The sequence below is a fragment of the Leptonychotes weddellii genome, chromosome 1 (genome assembly GCF_054177405.1).
Source record: "Leptonychotes weddellii isolate Sample4059 chromosome 1, ASM5417740v2, whole genome shotgun sequence".
NCBI lineage: Eukaryota > Metazoa > Chordata > Mammalia > Carnivora > Phocidae > Leptonychotes > Leptonychotes weddellii.
Window position 1 is genome coordinate 91,488,198 of NC_138369.1, and position 20,269 is coordinate 91,508,466.

Here is a 20,269-nt window from a genome sequence, read left to right on the forward strand (position 1 = left end):
CCCCCCCCACCTTTCTCAGCAGATTCCCAGCAAAGAGTGTGTGCCAAAGTCGGGAAATCCCAGGCATCCCTACCCCAAACAGAGGAGGGAAAAGAGAACGGCAGAATGACAACAAAAGGCACTCTCAAGTGAGTATTAGGATTCAATAGCTCTGATAATTTGCCAGGCGGCTGCACCGAAACATCGATTAGAATTGGTCAAGCTTCCAAACCACCTCCCTGGAATACACATATTCAGAATCCCAAGGCTCAGCATCTCAAAATCCCAGGGTGTGTTTAATTAATGCTATTGCTATTTAAAGGACACACTATCATCTGGCCCACATAATGGGAATAAGTCCAAATTCTTTTTTTTTTTTTTTTCCAAGAAAAAAATCAATTATCTGCACTTCTGGGACTTCCTTAACACTCCATCAACTCCGGTTCAGGCTAGAGTGGTCTGATTCTTTTGTCCCCCAGGATTTTCCAAAGGGAGAGAATTACCTTGGAAAAGTCATGGGGGAGGTCTGCAATCACACCACGTTTGTGTCTGTAGATAAGTGGGGGAATTCAGACCCAGGCTCTCTTGCTTCCACAATATAAAGAGAGACTAGAAGACTTTGGAAACATCTGTGAATGCATCTGTGATGCTTTTTTTTCCCTGTTTTTAAAATTTCTATGTGTGTTTTTAAAAATAGATTGCACATTCACATGGTTCCAAATCCAGAGAGTACAAAAAGGTACACTCAGAGAAGACTCCCTCCCACCCGTGTCTCCTACCCCACTCTTTCCCTCCACTGTTACATTCCACAATTGCTTCTGGAAGTTCTGTAAGCATATATGGGCAAATACTGATATAGATCCATGGTCTTTCTCTCTCTTTTTTTTAAAGATTTTATTTATTTGACAGAGAGAGACAGCGAGAGCAGGAACACAAGCAGGGGGAGTGGGAGAGGGAGAAGCAGGCTTCCCGCCGAGCAGGGAGCCCGATGCGGGGCTCGATCCCAGGACCCTGAGATCATGACCTGAGCTGAAGGCAGACGCTTAACGACTGAGCCACCCAGGTGCCCCTTTCTCTTTTTTCATAGGAAAGGTAGTCTAATTTCCAGATACGTGTAAATTCCAAAATTTACATAGAAATTCATTACAGAGCCAGGAAGACATTCTTACTAAAGATGCTTTGTTAAAAACATTATCTTGTCCAGTAAAATACAGATAGTTACTCTAACTTATGGTTCTATGGCACAGCATAGGCAGAATAATCACTGAGGCTGGAAACTCGAGCAGGAGCCCACGTTCATCGCCTGTCTTCATTCCCTGAAAGGCAAGCCACTCACTAGACACCTAAGACACGAGTTAAGGCACCATCCAGGGGCTGTAAGGCCCATGAGCAAGCACGTCATCTCATGAGACCCCGGCTGACCGATCTTCCTGTGACATCCGGCCTTTGAGCAAAAGAGGGAAGGTGGATTGAGGCAGAAAGATTTGTGATAATGAGAAAGAACGGTGGGCCTCCCAGTCCATTTATACTGCAAATATGACAGGAAAGAGAGGTGCTCTATGAAGCCAGTGAGGACATGTCTGATAAAAAAGAACGTGGGGGCTTGGTCCCTATACATGAGGACCGTAAGGAAAGGTGATATTCAGGGCTGGAAATACTGCAGTCAGGGCCAACTCAAAAAGCAGGTGGAGACTGGATGGTGTCCCCAGCAGGGGTTCCAAGCCCCACTCACCCCTCTCAGCAGGAACCCTGTGTGCAGTGCACGGACTGTGGAACTGTAACGTACAAGGAAGGCCTACTACAGGGCAAGTGCTATTGGTTTTCGCCCAGGTGACCAGTCTGGTCCTGGGTGCTTTCTGCAAGCTTGCCCAGGTGTAGGGCAGCATGCCCTCAGGAAGTGCTGCTTCCAATTCTTGTTCTTGGGGCCCCCAGGAAAAGTCTCTGCCTGAGGCTCCAGGATACAGTGTGCAAGTTAAAGTGTCAGTGTGAAGGTCCTGAGAAGAAATTGTCCCGAGTCTCACTATGACTGAGAGAACTATCTTGGAGGCAATCCAGTCGAAGGGATCTCTCACTCTAGCTGGTCCTTTCCCCCTGGCTTGACCCAGGGCTTAGCTTCCCCAGTTCCCAATCATGCCTCTTTGACTTTGACAGCTGGGCCTTTGGTCCATTGCCAAGGCATTGGCTCCAGCCCTGGCTTGTCTGCCAGTTCACCTCCTTGCTAGGTCTCTGCCGTAGCCCTTTGCCCCTACGCATCCGGTTTGGAATGGAGCAAATGGTCCACAGAACCAGGAGCTTCCAGATCCACTTGAATCCTCAATGTCAGGTTCTTTTCAAATCTGCCTGTTAGTTGGCAGCCCCAGAAAAGCATTTCCTGAGATCAGCTCCTTGCCCCGGCACCAGGCCCGGCACAGGACAGGGCCCTGCCTCACACAGCGACATGGCTTTCTGTGAGTGGTTGGCAGCACTCGTCACCTGTCCTATCTTACCTTATAAAGTGATTTGTTGGAATTCAACTCCCTCACTCCCTCAAAGGTAATCGGCAGACCAAGGAAGTGACTAGAGACTCTCCGAGTTTGGGAGGAAAAGATTGTAACGTCACCGATGTCCTTGAAAAATACCATAAATAAGTCATTTTAATTATATTCTCCTTTTACCAATCACAACCGTCTGTAGTCTTATCTCCAATAATACTCTCACATGACAGCAGATAAGATTCCCCAGCCTTGTTGTTTGGGGAAGATTACGTTTCCTTTCATGTTTAATTGACAAGCTATACTTACCGTGGCCATTGCCAGGGAGATAGGAAAGCCGCCGGATTTTGAAGAGATGATAGAGGGTTTGGGGACAGAACAAAGGCTACTTGGTGGCAAATGTCCTTGTCCTTTGGGCTGAGGTATTCCTGTTCTATCTTCAGTTTCATCAGCAGATGTATGGTTGCCTCCATGATTCTGTGTAAAATATCACCACCAAAAAACAAAGCAAACAGAGCTGGTGATGACCTGGTTTCCCCCTTCTCTGTCTTTCTCTCTGAAATAGCAGTGTTCAGAAAATATTGTCTCCCTTTTACAGACATCTGAAAATTGTGATAAATAGCAATAAAAGAGGCAGAAAAATCCCGATGTCTGTGTCAAAGGGGTTTCTCATAAGTTTTATGTGACTGGGAGAGGTTAAATGTAACTATGGAAACATAATTAATGCTATCAAGACCTTGACTTGAAGTTATGTTTAGAGAAGAATGTAAATGTGACTGTCTCTTGTTTTGAGAAGACAACATTTTATCAACAATCAATGAATCTTTTCAGTCTATGTGAGGTATTCCTCCCTGTGTAGTTAACTGGCCAGTAAATGAAGTCAGGTTACCTCCTTTTAATTCTCTCAGATTCCTGCTCCCTAATAAGTGAGTTATAATAATTTGTTTCTTTAAAAAATCCATCCCCTACCTTTAAGAAAAAAAAATCTATTTTTTACTTTTTTTGACTGATTCTTACGGCATTTAAAAATGTTAGCATCAAGTCTTCTTCCAATTTACCTAACTTCTATACTAATGTCGTGAAACAAATCTGCCCTTTCGGAGGCTGAAACATGAAGGAAACTGCCTTCTTAGTTCTCTGGATTCCTAGAGGCTAAGATACTTTCTTATCTCAGTAACACAGCATCCAAATTGCAGACTACTGTTGTGATACGATGCATTCTGTAAACCAAATGGAAAATCTTTACATTTGTAGCGATGGGTTTCCCTCACCTTGTACAAAGCGTAACTTGACATTTATTTATTTTTTTCCTTTCAAAGATAGTTTTATCTTTTGAATATTCTATTCTCCCAAATGGTAGCTATTTCCACTTAATACTTCTAAGACTAAAATGGAAGCATTAAATTCTAATTTAGACTGTGGTTACGAAAGTTTTAGCACAAATAAGGCTTTTGATGACAGGTTACTTGGAGGAAGATGCTTTAAAGTTACAGTTAAAATATTAATAATTCAGTTGTTTGATCATATCATATATTAGTGCCAGGAAAATCACCCTCACATTTTGTGCTGTGTTTGTTCAGAGATTGAATTAATATCTGAAATACCAAGTTCATTACCTTGTAACCTTTTCAGGTTACAGGAGATAAAAAACATCTTTCATCTTATATCGTATAACAGATTTTAAAATACCTAGTAACACCTGAATTCAGTCACCTTTGCCTTATTTGAAAATGATGAAGGAAAACAGTTTTTCAGAAGCTGAATAAAGATGATAGCTACTTTCAAAATTACTTTTCTTCAAGAACAGTGAAGCACTTGGATGTCAGAATCTAGTGTTATTTCACAAGTGTAAGAACTCTAGATTCTAATATTACTTTTTTCTGAAATAATAACCATATGGTACTCTTAATGATGAAAAGTACTTAAAAGTAGGAAGAGATTTTTATGGAAAAAGAAAGCACAAGAAAAGATTTCAACGGGCTTTCTAGTTTTATGTGTTCACACGTTAAATGCCGGGTGCCTGAGTGACATTATGTGCATAGAATAAATGCAGATTATGCCATTAATGTGATTGTTCAAAGAAGCAACTAGAGGAAAACACATTGGTTTTGAGAAAAGTAATTACCTGAAGAGTTGTATTACTGGTTCCCAACCTATAAATGAGAGAGAAAACATCAAGTAAATTACTCAATCCATTCAACCCTCAAACCTCCTCAAACCCAACCTTGCTAGCAAAGACTCTCTCCACAAATGAAGCATCTTAAATGTAAATCTATAATGGAGACTTCTCATGTAGCGAGCATAAAAAGCTGATTACTTAAATACCTGAAATCCCTCTGGTTCTAGAGAAACGAGAGAACAAGAACATCTTACCTGTGACAACTAAAGATTTGCCGCCATTTGTCAAGAAATGAAATTTTCCTGGTTATTTCCTCCAAATCCAGCTCCCGGGAGCATTGTTCCTGGTCCGGGACTTGCATAGTCCTTTGGGGAAGGTGGGGAACTGAAGAAGGGAGTTGTTAGGTTGGAAGAGAGAGGTCTGGCAGTGGGGAAGCGAGACGCTGGCCAGCTGGAGGGCAGCCCCGACTTCTGACCAGCAAGTAGGTGACACCACACAGTTTCTGCTCTGTGCTCTCTGTAAGCCCCTGCTATCAGATCACCATTCAACTTTCATTAGAGGTGGAATACTTTGTGTATTCTTCCCTGTATAGACACCATGAATGTTTAATCCAAGATGCAGATTTATAAACAAAAGGATTGCAATTACTTCTCTGTATTAAAGCAATGGGATAATTTAATTGACGAAGGATACCATCCTGGTGGAACGTGATAGTACTTTATGCTGTCATGCTTCTGTGGACATGTTTGTGGTATAGAAATACTTAGCCACTTAGCCGGGGGGCGGGGTGGGCAGGGGTAAAAGCCATCCTGTTGATATCTAAAAACTGTATCTACTACTGTTGGATCATATGTAGGTGAAGGAAGAAACTGGACAACAAATGTTTGACGTAGTACACAGAAATCTTGCACACAGTTTGAAGAAGGACTGGTTTGATTTGTTTCAGGGAGAGGTATAAAATGATGTCATGTCCTATTGGCTGAAGGAAATGTAGCTGCAATAACTGGCATAATAATGACTATTCATTGTTGTGATGGTTAATTTTATGTGTCGTCTTGTTAGGCTACGGAACCCAGTTTTTGGTCAAACACCAATCTCGATGTTGCTATGAAGGTTTTGTTGTTGTTGTTGTTTGTTTGTTTTTTTAGATGTGCTTAACATTTAAATGGTAGATTTTGAGTAAAGTGGTGTATACTTCAAAATGAGGTTGGACCTCAACCAATCAGCTGAAGGCCTTAAGAGAAAAGACTCAGGTCTCCCGAGGAAGAAGGACTCTGCCTCTAAATAGTCTTCAGATTCAAGAGTGCAGCGTCAACTCTTCTCTGAGTCTCCAGCCAGAGAAGTGCCCTGCCCATTTCAGACTTGTCAACCTTCACAATCATGTAAGCCAATTCCTTACAATAAAGACCTCTTTCTCTCTCTCTTTGTCTCTCTCCCTGGAGAGCCCTGAGCAATACAATAGTGTTTATCAAAAACAAATACTGGGGGTGCCTGGATGGCTCAGTCGGTTAAGTGTCTGCCTTCAGCTCAGGTCATGATCCCAGGGTTCTGGGATCCCGTCCTGCATCGGGCTCCCTGCTCAGTGGGGAGCCTGCTTCTCTCTCTCCCTTTGTCTGCTGTTCCCCCTGCTTGTGCTCTCTCTCTCAAAATAAATAAATAAAATCTTAACAACAACAACAACAAATACTGGCTACCAGCAAAAGTTACCTTGTCTCTTTGGATTTGGTTGAATATCAGACCTGAGCCTTGGGAGGTCATTTTCCTCTTTGAACATTTCTGATCAAGAGTTTTGTAAAATCCTGAGAATGCTGAGAGGTCAAGGCAAAGAGGCAATTTGGATTTATTATGACTAGGGTGGTCAGGGCTGAGGGGATTGGTTATGTGTAATACGGCAGAGACCCTAAAACACAGCAAGTCACTAAATCGACCACAGGTGGATTTAGGTGTCCATGGTTTTGCTTTGGACTTCTCTGCCTCCAGTTTCTTAAATGAACTTTTGGTGGTTGTAGAACCATTTCATATTCACAAGTCCCATAAAATTCTATCAGATTTCATATTTTTATTGTAAACATAAGAGGCACAAATAATTCCTTTATTTCCCTTCTCTAAACACAAATCCTTTTTTTTAAGCCTTACGGTCCCCCTCTTTATAATTTTATAGTTTTAATAGTGGCATCAGCATTATTGGGCACTCCCAGTATAGAAAAAAATAAGAAATTATGTGATCCTTGCTCTCAAATAATATAACGAGAAATGTCTCGGATTTCCCTACTTAGAAAGTCATGTTAAAAAATAAATACTGCATCTTTCATTTAAATTGTTTAACAACCCCAAACCAAGAAAGGAAAGTAGCTAAGAAAGCCTTTATCTTTTTTTTTAATTAAATTCAATTAATTAACATATAATGTATTATTTTTTTCAGGGGTACAGGCCTGTGATTCATCAGTCTTATATAGTACCCAGTGCTCATTACCACACATATCCTGCCCAGTGTCCATCACCCAGTTACCCCATCCCCCTCCCCTCCAGCAACCCTCAATTTGTTTCCTATGATTAAGAGTCTCTTATGATATGTCTCCCTCTCTGGTTTCGTCTTGTTTCATTTTTTCCTCTCTTCCCCTATGATCCTCTGCCTTGTTTCTTAAATTTCACATATCAGTGAGATCATAAGAAAGCCTTTTTCTTAAGAATCATTATTAAATCTGTGTATTTTTGTTTGTGTCTCTGTCCTTCTTTACAGACAATTCTGTAAAGGTAGAAGCATAAATCCCAGTGAATAGACAACTTAACCAGTAAACTGTTCTGTTGGGTTTAATAAACATATTTTGAGTATTTCCTATGTGCCAGGCACTTGGAAATGCCAAGGTGAATAAGATGAGGTTCCTGCTCTCTCTAGTGGTGGAAACAGACACACCGAGAGAGGAAAACACTGTGAACACAGCTCAGAAGGCTGTAGGTGCATAGGACATAGGCAGGAGAGCAGAGTGGGTAACAACATGGCCTTTGGGTCCAAACTGCTTAGTTTTGAAGCATGGCTTCGCCTCTTGCTACCTGTATGGCTTCGTACAAGTTATTTAACCTCTCCGTGCCTCAGTTTATTCATTTGTGAAGTGGGGATACTTTCATATCTTTACCATATGAAGACTTCTACTCTGAAAACAGTATGTCACTCCACTTATTTAGACCTGATTTATCTTCCCATTGTTTGATCCCCAGAAGTGGAATGCCTGAGTCAAATGGTATGGTCATTTTAAAGACTTTTGATGCATATCCCAACTTTTATCATTGTTGGTGAGCATCCCTTGCTCAACCCCTCTTATTCCTTTTATTCTCAAGTTAGAATTCATGGCTCTGCTCTTTTTTAATAAAGAAAGTACTGCCTTTACTTCCTTACCATTCTCTCCTTTTTCAGTTAGATATTGTTGATAAGGGCTCTACAGATGGAAAGGGCTGGCCTCTGGAATACACCAAGAGTCAAGAATGCGATTCAGCCACATCCAGAGGAAACCACCCCTCTCTTGGCCATTTTGTCTGGACTTAGAGCAGGAGGCCTGAGTGTAAGAAGTGGGGTAGAAAGGAAAGGTGGGATTGGGGATCCTGGGCCAGGTTGGAAGGACAGGGCAGGAGAGGGGTGCAGAAATATATGGACTCTGGGATTGTCCTTTTCTACATTCTTATGTCCTTGCTCCTACCTTATGGCACGTGAAGTCACCTAAAGCTCCTGTCCCCACACTGTCCCTGCTCAGGCAAAGGATTGGGGCTGAATATGGAGCCCGGGCAGCTCTGCAGTTGGTCTGCAGCAGCACAAGGCAAAAGCATGAACAATGCAGGGACAGTGGGGGAAGAGGAGGATTCTTGCAGCCGTGTAGTGGGGGCAGTGGGTGATGGTGGAGGGTCCGAAATCATTCCCCTATGAAGGAAGTGCACTACGTGAGTGCAGAAACCTGTGTCTGAATCCATTTGCTTTCTTTGTTGATAAATTTGAAAAATAATACCAATGATTGCATGAGAAAAGCTAGTATCTACTCCAAACTTGGAAACTGGTATGTAAAAATGTAATGTGATTAACATTTGTGGTAGTTTCCCAGAAAGCTGTGATTGATCTTTACAGTCCTTTACTCAATCAGCCTTATAGTCAAACTTGAAAACATGGGGCTTGTAAGCGTTTTGACTTGCTTGCAAAATGATCCCCAGCCTTTCTTCTTGCTGTTTTCTTATGATGCTTCATAAACAGAAATCCAGAAGTAAAATTTTAGAAACTTTTGACTTTTTTTTTTTTTCAAACAGAATCTCATTAGTATTTAATTAACCTTACCCCTGGAAAGCTCTTCCTTAGGATTAAGTTAAATCCTTTATGCTTTGATTATCATTCATTTTCTTTAGTTCTACTTTCTGTGGAGATGGAAATTTCCTGATTACATTCCTTATTAAAAGAATTCTGCCAGTCCACTGGAAACTAGAAGATGGCTGATATCTTCTCTTTTTGTTCTTTGGTGATGAGATGAGGAGGAGAAAGAGGGAGTCAGGCCCAGTGTCAAACCCCAGGGCCTTCCCCATGACTTGGTAACCTTGGAAAAGTTAGTCTCTCTGAGCTTCATTTGTGGTGGCTCCTTTGGCTTAATTCATAGAATCATAATGAATACAACTTATGTGAAAATTCCTAATCTTTAACCGATGTTTTCTTGCCTCCTGTATGTTAAAAACTCTCCTTTAAACATTTGATATTTTCATGGCTTTATGTATTTTGAGAGTCACCTCATGGGCATCATGGAGCCCCAGAAGTCAAAGTCCTAAAGTGAGAAAATGCAGATATTGGTCCCAACCAGTCCCTCAGTTCATGTGGCCTTCGGTTGGTCACTCACTCATGTGGGCCCCAGTCCTCATCTGAAAGACCTTAAAGACCAGTGTGGTATAATGGGAAATACATATTTGGTTATTGTTCCCCGTTACTGGCACAGAGCTCTTAAAAATTCTTGGAATTTCCTGAGTGACGAAGAGTGATAGGACCACCTGGGACTTTCAGCCCTAGCCCCCAACCTCCAGGGAGGGGATACGGGCCAGAGATCGATTGATCCCCAATAGCCAATGATTTGATCAATCATGCCCGTGTAATTGAAACCTCCATAAAACCCCTAAACATCCGTGTGCCAGAAGGGTGACATACCCCAACCCCACTGGGGACAGAGATTCTTGCCCTTGAGACCCTCTGGACCCCACTCTATGTACCTCTTTACCTGGATATTAATTTATATTCTTTATAATAAACTAGTAATGTAAGTAAAGTGCCCACCCAGAATAATCTCCCTTTTGATTAGCTCAAAGTCCAAACTGATTAGGGACATTAATTACATCTGCAAAAGCCCTTCACCTTTGTTGAATAAGGTAACATAATCATGGGAATAATATCCCCTCACCTTTCCCATATTCTGTTGGCTTATTAGATTGTCTCTTCCTTCTTGTGAGTTTTGGCAGATTGTGCCTTTCAAGGAATTGGTCCATTTCATCTAGGTTATTAAATTTGTGAGCATAGAGTTATTCATAGTGTTCCTTTATTATCCTTTTAATGTCCCTGGAATCTGTGGTAATGTTCTCTCTTTTATTTCTGATATTAGCCATTGTGTCCTCTCTCTTTCTTAGCCTGGCTAAAGGTTTACTGTTTAAAAAAGATTTATTTATTTATTTTAGAGGGAGGGTGGGTAGGGGCAGAGGGAGAGAGAGGGAGAATCTTTTTTTTTTTTCTTCTAAGATTTTATTTACTTATTTGACAGGGAGAGAGAGCACGCACAAGCGGGGGGAGCGGGAGAGGGAGAAGCAGGCTCCCCGCTGAGCAGGGAGCCTGATTTGGGGCTTGATCTCAGGACCCTGGGATCATGACCTGAACCAAAGGTAGACACTTAACTGACTGAGCCACTCAGGCGCCCCGGGAGGGAGAGTCTTAAGCAGACTATGCTGAGTGCAAAGCCTGAGGTGAGGTGGGGTTTGATCTCAAGACCCTGAGATCATGACCTGAACCAAAACCAAGAGTCCGAGCACGCTTAACTGACTGTGCCACCCAGGTGCCCTGAGGGTAGAGACTTACTGCTTTTATTGATCTTTTCAAAGAACCAGGTTTGGTTTCAGGATTGTTTTTTCCTATTGATTTCCTGTTTTCAATTGCTCTAATTCTTATTATTTATTTTCTTCTCCTTACTTTGGACTTAATTTGCTCTCCTTTTTCTAATTTCCTAAGATGGAAACTTAGATTATTGATTTTAGATCTTTCTTCTTTTCTAATATATACATTCAATGCTATAGATTTCCCTCCAAGCACTGCTTTTGCTGCATCCGACAGGTTTTGGTAAGTTGTGTTTCATTTTCATTTAGCTCAAAATATTTTTTATTTCTCTTGAGATTTCTTCTTTGATCCATGTGTTATTTAGAAATGCATTGTTTAATCTCCACATATTTGGAGATTTTTCAGTTATCTTTCTATACTGATTTCTAGTTTAATTCCATTGTGGTCTGCAAGCAGACATTGTATGATTTTTATTCTTTTAAATTTGTTAAGTTTTATAACAACTGTAAGAGGTCAACCAGTTAACTGGGCAGGTGTGTTTTATTGCTCAGAATGTGGTCTATCTTGGTGAGTGTTCCATATGAGCTTGAGAAGAATGTGTGTTCTGCTGTTGGGTGAAGCAGTCTATATACGTTAAAAATCCAGTTAATCGATGGTGCCGTTGAGTTCAACTCTGAGCTCACTGATTTTATGCCTGCTAGATCTTTCCATTTCTGAGAGAGAGGTGTTGAAGTTCCCAACTATGATAGTGGATTAATCCATTTCTCCTTGAAGGTTCTATTAGTTTTTGCTTTGCATAGTTTGATGCTCTGTTGTTAGGTGCTTACGCATTAAGAACTCTTATGTCTTTTTGGAGAATTGACCCCTATATCATTATGTAATGCCCTTTTTTATCCCATATTCTGTTAAGCAAGTCACAGGTCCCACCAGCACTCCACAGGAGGACATTACACTTGTCCGGGCGGGCAGCGGGGGAGGGTGTCTCCCCAGGGTGTATCCACCACATGTACATGATGGCAGTGATCTTGGGTCAATCATTTCACCTGTGTGCCTCAGTTTCTACTCTTGTAAATGGGTATAATAATATTAACCATCTTATTGATTCACTATGAGGATTCATTAATTAATACCTAAGAAGCATTTAGAACAGTGCCACATAGCAAGAGTTCAGTGTCTTTTAGCTATTTGTCTTCAAAATAGGGACAATTGCTGCCAATTTCTGGTACTTCTGACCACCTGACTAGGGTTGTTACAAAACTCAGGGGGATGAGACATCTCTGTTAACTGAAAATCACCACACAAATGAGATGGGTTACTGTTTTAGGGCTTGTCTTCCTCATTCTTTAATGAATATAGCTTTTTCATTTCTTTCCTCTGTGCAATGACACATAATTGTCTCTTTATATTTGGGGACAGAGGGAAGTAGAGGTTCTGCATCAATTCATCTTGTTGGTCTTTCACATCTGCCTGCCCTGAGATATTTTCTGTCTTGTTTTAGAGGCTGCTCAGGTATACAAAATGTCGTGGGGCAGTGAGGAAAGAGATGTGGGTTCACTGAATCTGCTGTGTGATCTTATGGAAGTCACTAACCCTCTCTGGGCCTGAGGAGGTAAAATAAGACATTGGACAACACCTGATAACTCCTTCAGTGCTTACCTTCTCTGATTTGGGCCTCATTTGTCAATTCTACCTAACTCCACCCAGAATCTCGACTCGGGTCCATAAGCCCTCTTTATTTATAGGCTGTTTGAGGTTTTGTAATACTTTTTACCCTCTCCTCCGACTTCAGATTACTCAGTTTTCTATGGAACCAAGAAAGCCCCCTCAGAGACAGCAGAATTCGTTCTCAGGAATGTAATTCCAGGAACCAGAAGTAAAGTAACGCTAACAACATCAAAAGCCAGGCAAAATTAACAGATGCTCCAAGTACTGAACAAGGTGCAGAAAGGTTTTTCATAATGACTGCCTCCATAGAGTATAAATAGGAATGCATCCCTTCCCTCCCCGTCTCCCCTCACACCATCTGTTATTTGTGTCAGGCAGTCAGTAATTGCTATATGTGACCCTTGTTGTTGGTAACGGGGACAACACTGTGCATTGCGGTTCCCTTTGCTTTCACCCATCTCCTGGCAGCTGTGGCTAGAAGGTTTGTGTCTATCCTGAGATGGTAGATCAGGATTTCCTTGGCCCCTGGACTAAATATAAACAAATCACTCACCGTCCCTATTGGGAAATAAGTTATAAATAACAAGTCAGAGCAATCTTTCATCAGAGAGGCTGTGGTTACTAGGAGACGGGCCCGGCAGTCAGGCTTTCTGTTGTCATTATGTATCCATATGGCATTGAATATAAGCTTCAGCTCTCTGTCTTTGGCCTCTCTGAATGGTTCTGAAGTAGACTGTTCTTGCAAATCATTCAACTCTTTTGTGCGTTTTGAGAGATGAAGGCTTGGGTTCTAATTTGGCCTTTGTCATCAGCATGCTGTGTGACTTTGGGTGAATTAATTCATTTCTCTGGTCTTGAGTTTAACTCTCGGTAAAAGAGATGAGAACGTTGGCTGGATCCGGGGTTGGCAAATTATGGCCCATAGGCCAACAAATCTAGTCTGCTGTCTGCTTCTGTATGGCTTGCAAGCTAAGAATGGTTTTTGCATTTTTAAATGGTTAAAAACAAATGAAAAGAATAATATTTCATGACACAAAATATTATATATTATATCATAGTATACTATAATGATACATAGTTGTAAGATGTAACATATAATAATATATAATAATATTCCATGAAAATTATGATTTTTCAAATTTACATCCACAAATAAAGTTTTATCAGAGCACAACCACACTCATTTGTTTACCTGCCCCCTGTGATTGCTTTCGCACTCAGTACCAGAGTTGCATGGTTGTGATAGAGGCCGTTAATGCCTGCAAAGCCTAAAAGAATTACTCTCTGGCTCTTTACAGAAAAAGTGTGCTGACCCCTGAGCTAGATTGTCTCTTAGGTCCCTGTAACTCCTTTTACAAATGGACCAATTCTTAGCACAGCTCCCTCTTAGCCTGGGCAAGAAATTCCAGGCTTCAGGTGAACCACTCCTGGGTTCCTCTTACAGGAAATCTGGCACTTCCAAGGAATCCTGCTTGCTGCCCTGTGGTAGCCTAAAAAAACTAGACGTGTCTGGCCCAAGACAAGATGGGGTGCTAGACTCTGGCCCTGCCCTCATGCTGGGTTGGCGCAGGCCTGGGGACCAGGGTCACGAGCCACAGGTTTGCCCTAAGAGTGGCGACAGGTAGTGGTTCTGGATGGAGGCTCCTGCAGGCCTAGTGAAGAGGTGAGGTGTTAGGATATCCCTGCTGTGACAGAGAACCCGAATAATAGCAGCTTCAACGAACCAGAAGCTCATTGGGGTTTTCCATAAAAGTCCAGGGAACCGATGCATTAAAAACATCAACTGATTGCAATCTGTAGAATTTATTTGGATCCTACAAAAAAAAAATTATGAGATAATTAGGGAAATTTGAGAACTGTATGTTTGATAATAATAAAGAATTATTGATATTTTTTAGGTGTGATAATGGTACTGTGATCATGTGTTTTTTTTTTTTTAAAAGTCCTTATCTTAAAGTCCATACTAAAATGTTAATGAATGAAATGATGTGATGTCTGAAATTTGCCTCAAAATAATCCAGTTGGGTAGGGTTGAAAGTGGGTGATGTATAGATTTAAAAAAAAAATTGGTCAGGAGTCGGTAGCTGAAAATGTGTAATAGGTTCATAGGAGTTCATTATATTACCTTGTCTAATCATAGATATATTTGAAGTTTTCCATAATGAAAGTTTAAAATATTTTTTAAAATTTTTTATTGTTATGTTAATCACCATACATTACATCATTAGTTTTTGATGTAGTGAAAAGTTTAAAATATTTAATGTTCATAATCAGTGATTAAAAATTTGTACTTAAAAGGAATTGGGTCTATGAAAAATTTCACACAACTGCCGAAAGCATATAATTACAGCCATTGTAGCTGTGTTTATAATAGAAACACTTAGAAACAAGTTTTCCTATGAGAAAAAAAAATTCCTCAGGGAAAAATGGTTGTGTTAAAAGTTCTGGGCATTTAAAAATTTCAATTGATGGAATACATTTTATTAATAAAATTTTTATTGATAAAAAATCATTTGAAAGTTTAAAGTAGATAAATGAAGAAGACACAGAAATCACCACTAATTCCCTAGTCAAATGAACTTTTTTTTTTTTTTTGTATTTTTAGCATGTGCATCAATCATGGACACATTTACCATTCTTCAATATAACTGTCATAAAATTATTTCTTAGACTTGAAAATAAATCTGGGTTCTCAAGTGATTAGTATAGTGGCTTCTCAATCATCAGGCATCTGGGCCTCAGGCCACAGACACCTCCATTTTGTGGCTCTAACATCCTCATGCTTGGCTTGCATCTCATAGTCCAACATGGCTGCTTCACCTCCTGCCATTAACTCTGCATTCCAGGGTTCAGGAGAGGGAAAAAGGTAAAGGACATGCCCTTTAAGGGCATGATACAGTATTTGCACGTGTCACTTCTGCTTCTCTTTCACAGGCCAGAATTGTGTGGCCACTAATTGGAAGGGAGGTTGGAAATATAGTCCTTAGCTGGGCAGCCATTCATTCTACTAGGAATATTTTAAGTATACAGTAAGGAGAGAATAGCTGTTGGGGTACAATGACAAGCCTTTGCCGTGGATGTTTGTATTTATGTTTATATTTATATTTGTATGCAAACTCCAGGAGTCTCCCTCTTGATCTAAGTTTATTTTTTTGCTTTTCCCTCTCTTAGGTCTGTATTCTGACCCCTCCTCCCCTTTTCCCTATCTTCTGGTAAACAACTTGGTGTGGGATCCCATGTGACCACATTCTTTCAGGTCTGGTGGTTCTGATCCAGACACCCACTCACCTATTGTGCATGCGTTCCTGTCCATGCAGTCACCCAGCCCCTTCACCCACCCACACCCACACCCACACCCGCAGTCACATATTTGGTTTTGTAGTTCAGGAGGCATGGGTTTTTAGTCTTGCCTCCTTCATTTAGCCTGTATGTAACCTTGGGTAGGTCAACTAAGCTTTGTAAGCCTCATCTTCCTCACATGGAAGAAGGATCACTGCATCACAGGAAAGAGCCCTTGCTCAACCTACTTATGCGATAAGTGAGGATGTGAAGAGTTGTAGGGAAGTGCCTGGGCTTTTATAAACAAAAAGCACCATTCGTGGAAAGTAATGTGTGGAGGGAACCCTGGTTCACTGTCCTGTCCCTGAATGTGATCACACTGACCTTCTCACAGAGGGAGCCCCTATGAACCATCTGTCTGCACAGGACCACATCCCAGTCACAGCTGGGTGATTTGGACACAGAATCTTGTCCCAAATTGGCTTGATCGTGTCTTTTGGAAACATGCATTTGGACTCAAGGGTCAGCCAATGATGACAGAGTCCTCTTAGTGGCCAAGGTTTGCAGGGACTTTCCAGAGTCCATGGAGTCCTGGAGTCTTCTCTGAGTCCTGGAAGTCAGCAAGTCTTTGTATTCTGTGAGATACCTTATTTCTTCAATACATTTCGCTTCTTTGCTGACATTTGTTAGAGTAGTTTCTCTTCCTTACAAGAACCTTAAGCTAAACAATTCGATTATTGGGAAATTTGGCAAAACTTAACATTTGGTGCCCTCATCTTAAAAATCTGTGCCCTTTCACCTCTCAAAGGGAAAGGTAAATTATGGGTTTCTTCCTGTTGCCATGCTTTTTCCCAATCAAAATTAGCCATTAGAAAAGGCTCCAACAGCAATCATTGACACTGAAAACATGCGAGTTTTTGGATGTCTACCTCTCCTCCAGTGACCATGTTATCCTTAATTCTAATTACATTAAAAAAAAAACCCATATTTTTCCCCAATAAAAGGATTTGATGTATCAGGAAAGAGATGAGGGTGGACTTCCTGGAGGAAGGGACGATCTTTCAACCCTCTCCACCTCTACCTGAGATCGGACTGCACAGGTGGCTGCCTAGATTGCTTGTGTGCACGTGCACCCGTGTGCACCCCCACATTGGCCCACGCCGCACTGTGTGATCACAGGCAGGCTTAGCTATCTGGCTTTTGAAGACAGAAGACCTGGCTCCTCATGTGTTTCTCGGGCGATCTCTGCTTCCCTCTGAGGCCCCTCTCAAACATCTAGACCTCCTGTGTGGCTTCTCGCATGCCTCACTGGTCCGTGGGCCCCACCTCTGAGGCTCCAGTCCTGCATTCTGTCCGCTCGCTCCTCATCCACCTCCTGACATTTGTGCAGCTCGTCGGCAGGCAGTACAATAGAACACATTTCACCAGACACTTGTTAAAAATGACAGGAGAGATTTTATTCAAGCTATTGCAGTTAGGGAAAGAGACTGACCTGAACTCTGAGTACGGCAAAGACAACCGGTTCCTCACTCCTCACATTTGGTCAATCTCTGAATCCCAACTTAGTTTGCCTCATAAACATGTCTGCATCCCTCCACGGCCTGAGGCAGCCTCTCTTCTCCCGGGTGAGTTTCTGTAAAATGTTCCTGGTTGACCAATCTCTCTGTTTCAATCCCTCCTCCACAGGCCCTAGCAGGTGTTTCTTCTGTAGTGTAAATCCAACTGTGCCATTTCTCTTCAGCAATGGTGGAACTGAGAGCCCACACGACCCTCCCTGGGCTCTGTGCTTGCTTCCCCCATGCCGCCTCTGAGCAGCTGGCCTCCCACGGACGCCGAGCACTCTCCACACTGCCGCCACCAGATAGATCTAATCAGCATTGTACATGCCTTCTCGGGCTCTTACCTCAGCTTGCTAAACCAACACAATGCTCCTTACCTTCAGTGGGTGGAAGAAACCTCAGCTAAAGGCAGTGATTAATTTGACTTGGATTCTGGAATATTTACAATTCACAAAATGCTAAAGATGCAGCTGTAAACTTTCTGAGCAAGGGGCAGATCTGGAGGTGCCCTACGCAGAAACTTCCAATTTCCAAAGGGAGCCTTTTAAAGAAAAATGGAAAGTAGTACTAATAGAAAAGAAGAAGAGAAACAAGGGAAGAAGAAACCTCAAAGATTAGATGAGCAAGGGCTACTGATGGCCTAAATACTGACTGTCCACCTTCTTGCCTTTCTGGTCTGCACGGAGGAACCCCACACAGAACAGACTCCCAAATGCCCATGATGTGGGGCCACTGGGTTATGGCAGGCCCTAGTATCCTCTGCTCACCTTCATGCCCCTGAAGTCTGTGCTTGCAATGATGTGCTGCCCGGCCTGGCAATACCGTGCCCTCAAGAAGAGCTGGATTCCTTCAAGTCATTGGCTGTTTTAGCTGTGAGGGATCCTAGAGATCATCTTCCATGCTGTGTGACCTGAATCCTGACTCTACAGAATGTGAGTTGGGGACCCTTCTGGATGCATTGATATGACATTGACAAGAGCTAATATGCATGAGGCTTCTCCTTTTGGGTTGGAGAAGAGAATTTTGTAGTCGGGTATCTGGGGAGGAGAGAAAAGGGTCTTGTGACAGGAGAGAAGGCAAGCCCTTGTGTCATGCTCAGCCTGTGGGTCTGGTTTTGAGATTTCTTGGAAGATATGTGACATCCCAGACACAAACAATGCTGGTTGCGAAAACAGATGACAGCGTGTGTAACAGAGTGGAGGAGGGGCTCTTATCCACCCCCACCCCCACTCTGTCACAGACCTCAGTGCGTTCTGGATCCATGGTTCCTTTGCGGAACAGTCCCTTTGCTCTGGGAAAATGGTCTCCTCACAGAGGCCTGGGAGGGAGGTAGGCTGTGAGCTGCCTTGGTGTGGACAGACTTGTTCCTGAGGAAACACTCCCAGAATGAAATGGGAGGGCCGTGGGAGAGAGGGCTGGGAGCAATGCCTTGGTTCTTTATTTGGCAGGGGGCTGACTATGAAGAGCCATCAAAATTTAGAAATTAAATCCAGTATGATTATATTTATGTTCATCTACTGGGGAAGTCTGCAGACCTTTAGATTAGTTTCAGATAAGCACACAAAGGTCAGGAAAAGTTAGGTGGGCTCCAGCCTTGTGGAACTGGTGAGAGCAGGAGTTTGGGCTCAAACCAAGTCTCTCCCCAACTTCAACAAGCTGGCTCAACTTGAATTCACTTATTGAGAAAATGATCTGTATTTTAGCAGCAGCACTGTTTCTGTGATTTTTGAAAACTGATTTAAGTTCTAAGAACAGGGACCAATACTGTGCTTCTCTTTCCATTAGGGCACATGGCTAGAGCTTAATCATTATCTCATGAATCATCTGACTCATTCCTTAGAACGGACAACAGCATCTTCTCTTATGTGTTGTGGGCAGTTGCTGGCAAAGGATTGGGAAGATGTGGCAGTGTAATCAACCGTATGTCTCAAAAGCATCACTCCCTTCAAAAATGAAGGCATGAAGGCCCTGGTAGATTTATGGTTAGATGGAAATCGAGAAGGGGTACATGCAAGGCAGTAGGGAGGGGACTCGGTTTAGAGACTCCAACAAAGATTAGAAGCAGTCAGCTTGGGCCGCCTGGGTGGCACGGTCAATTAAGCATTGGACTCTTGGTTTCCGCTCAGGTCATGGTCTCAGGGTCATGAGATAGAGCCTTGCATCAGGCTCCGCACTGAGTGTGGAGTCTGCTTGAGATTCTCTCTCTCCCTCTCCCTCTGCCCTTCCCCACCTTTCTCTCTCTTTCTCTAAAATAAAAAAAAAAAAAAAAAAGGAAGCTGTCAGCTTTCTGGAACAGAAAGGAGGGTTGAAAATTGGCCATAGTCATTCAACAAATATTTATCAAGTGTTTAATACATGTCAGGGATTGTTGTTCTACAGACCAGGGATTCAGCAGTGGACAACACAGAATTGATTTAAAGTGAAAGCATGTTAAGGATGGGATTATATATGTATATATATATATATTTTTTTTTTTTTGAGGGAGAGAGTGCATGCACATAAACATGTGAACGTGGGTGGGGGAAGGGGCAGAGGGAAAGGGAGAGAGAGAATCCCAAGTAGGCTCCACACCCAGGGCAGAGCCTGATGAGGGGCTTGATCTCATGACCTTCAGACCTGAGCCGAAATCAAGAGTTGGACGCTCAACCGACTGAGCCACCCAGGCGCCCCTAGGATGGGGTTATATTTTATTTACATCTCTCCTTAATGGCCTTGTAGTCCTAGGATGATGAACAGTCTTAGATTTGTAAAATTTATATGCCACCTTGTTCTAAAAAACTGAAAGCAACTTATACAGTAGTATACAATTCATCAAGATTAATGTGGAAGTAGAAGAGATAATAACTTTAGAAAATTTAAAAAGCATTGGAAGCCAAAACCCAGCAGAAATAAGGCTAGTTATAAGGATAGAACAAGCACCCTTGAAATCCTAGACACAGCAACAAGTCAGCCACAGATGTGGCATTCGGCTTTTCAGTGACTAACCTATACAGCGGGTAATGATACCATTGAAACAAATAAATAACCACCGCTCTTTGGGAGAAGCACAGTGAATCCTAATACTAAGACCAGAAGGATGTTTCTCTAAGAATCTTCCAAAAACAGGCTATTCTGTGGCTGAGCTATGGGACCACTTTAACAA

The 20,269-nt window shown here is 42.1% G+C and overlaps 1 protein-coding gene across 1 annotated transcript in view; it reads right to left on the reverse strand.

The window, feature by feature from the left end:
- The window catches only part of MINDY4B (MINDY family member 4B), a 35,598-nt gene extending 30,668 nt beyond the window's left edge, over positions 1 to 4,930 (reverse strand). Inside the window, exons 1-3 of the mRNA XM_081803892.1 lie at positions 4,824 to 4,930; positions 4,576 to 4,603; positions 2,760 to 2,927 (exon numbers count right to left, since the gene is read on the reverse strand). Coding sequence (XP_081660018.1) covers positions 2,760 to 2,927; positions 4,576 to 4,603; positions 4,824 to 4,930 — 303 coding nt within the window. The remainder of the gene's footprint in view (positions 1 to 2,759; positions 2,928 to 4,575; positions 4,604 to 4,823) is intronic.
- Positions 4,931 to 20,269: the final 15,339 nt, after the last annotated feature.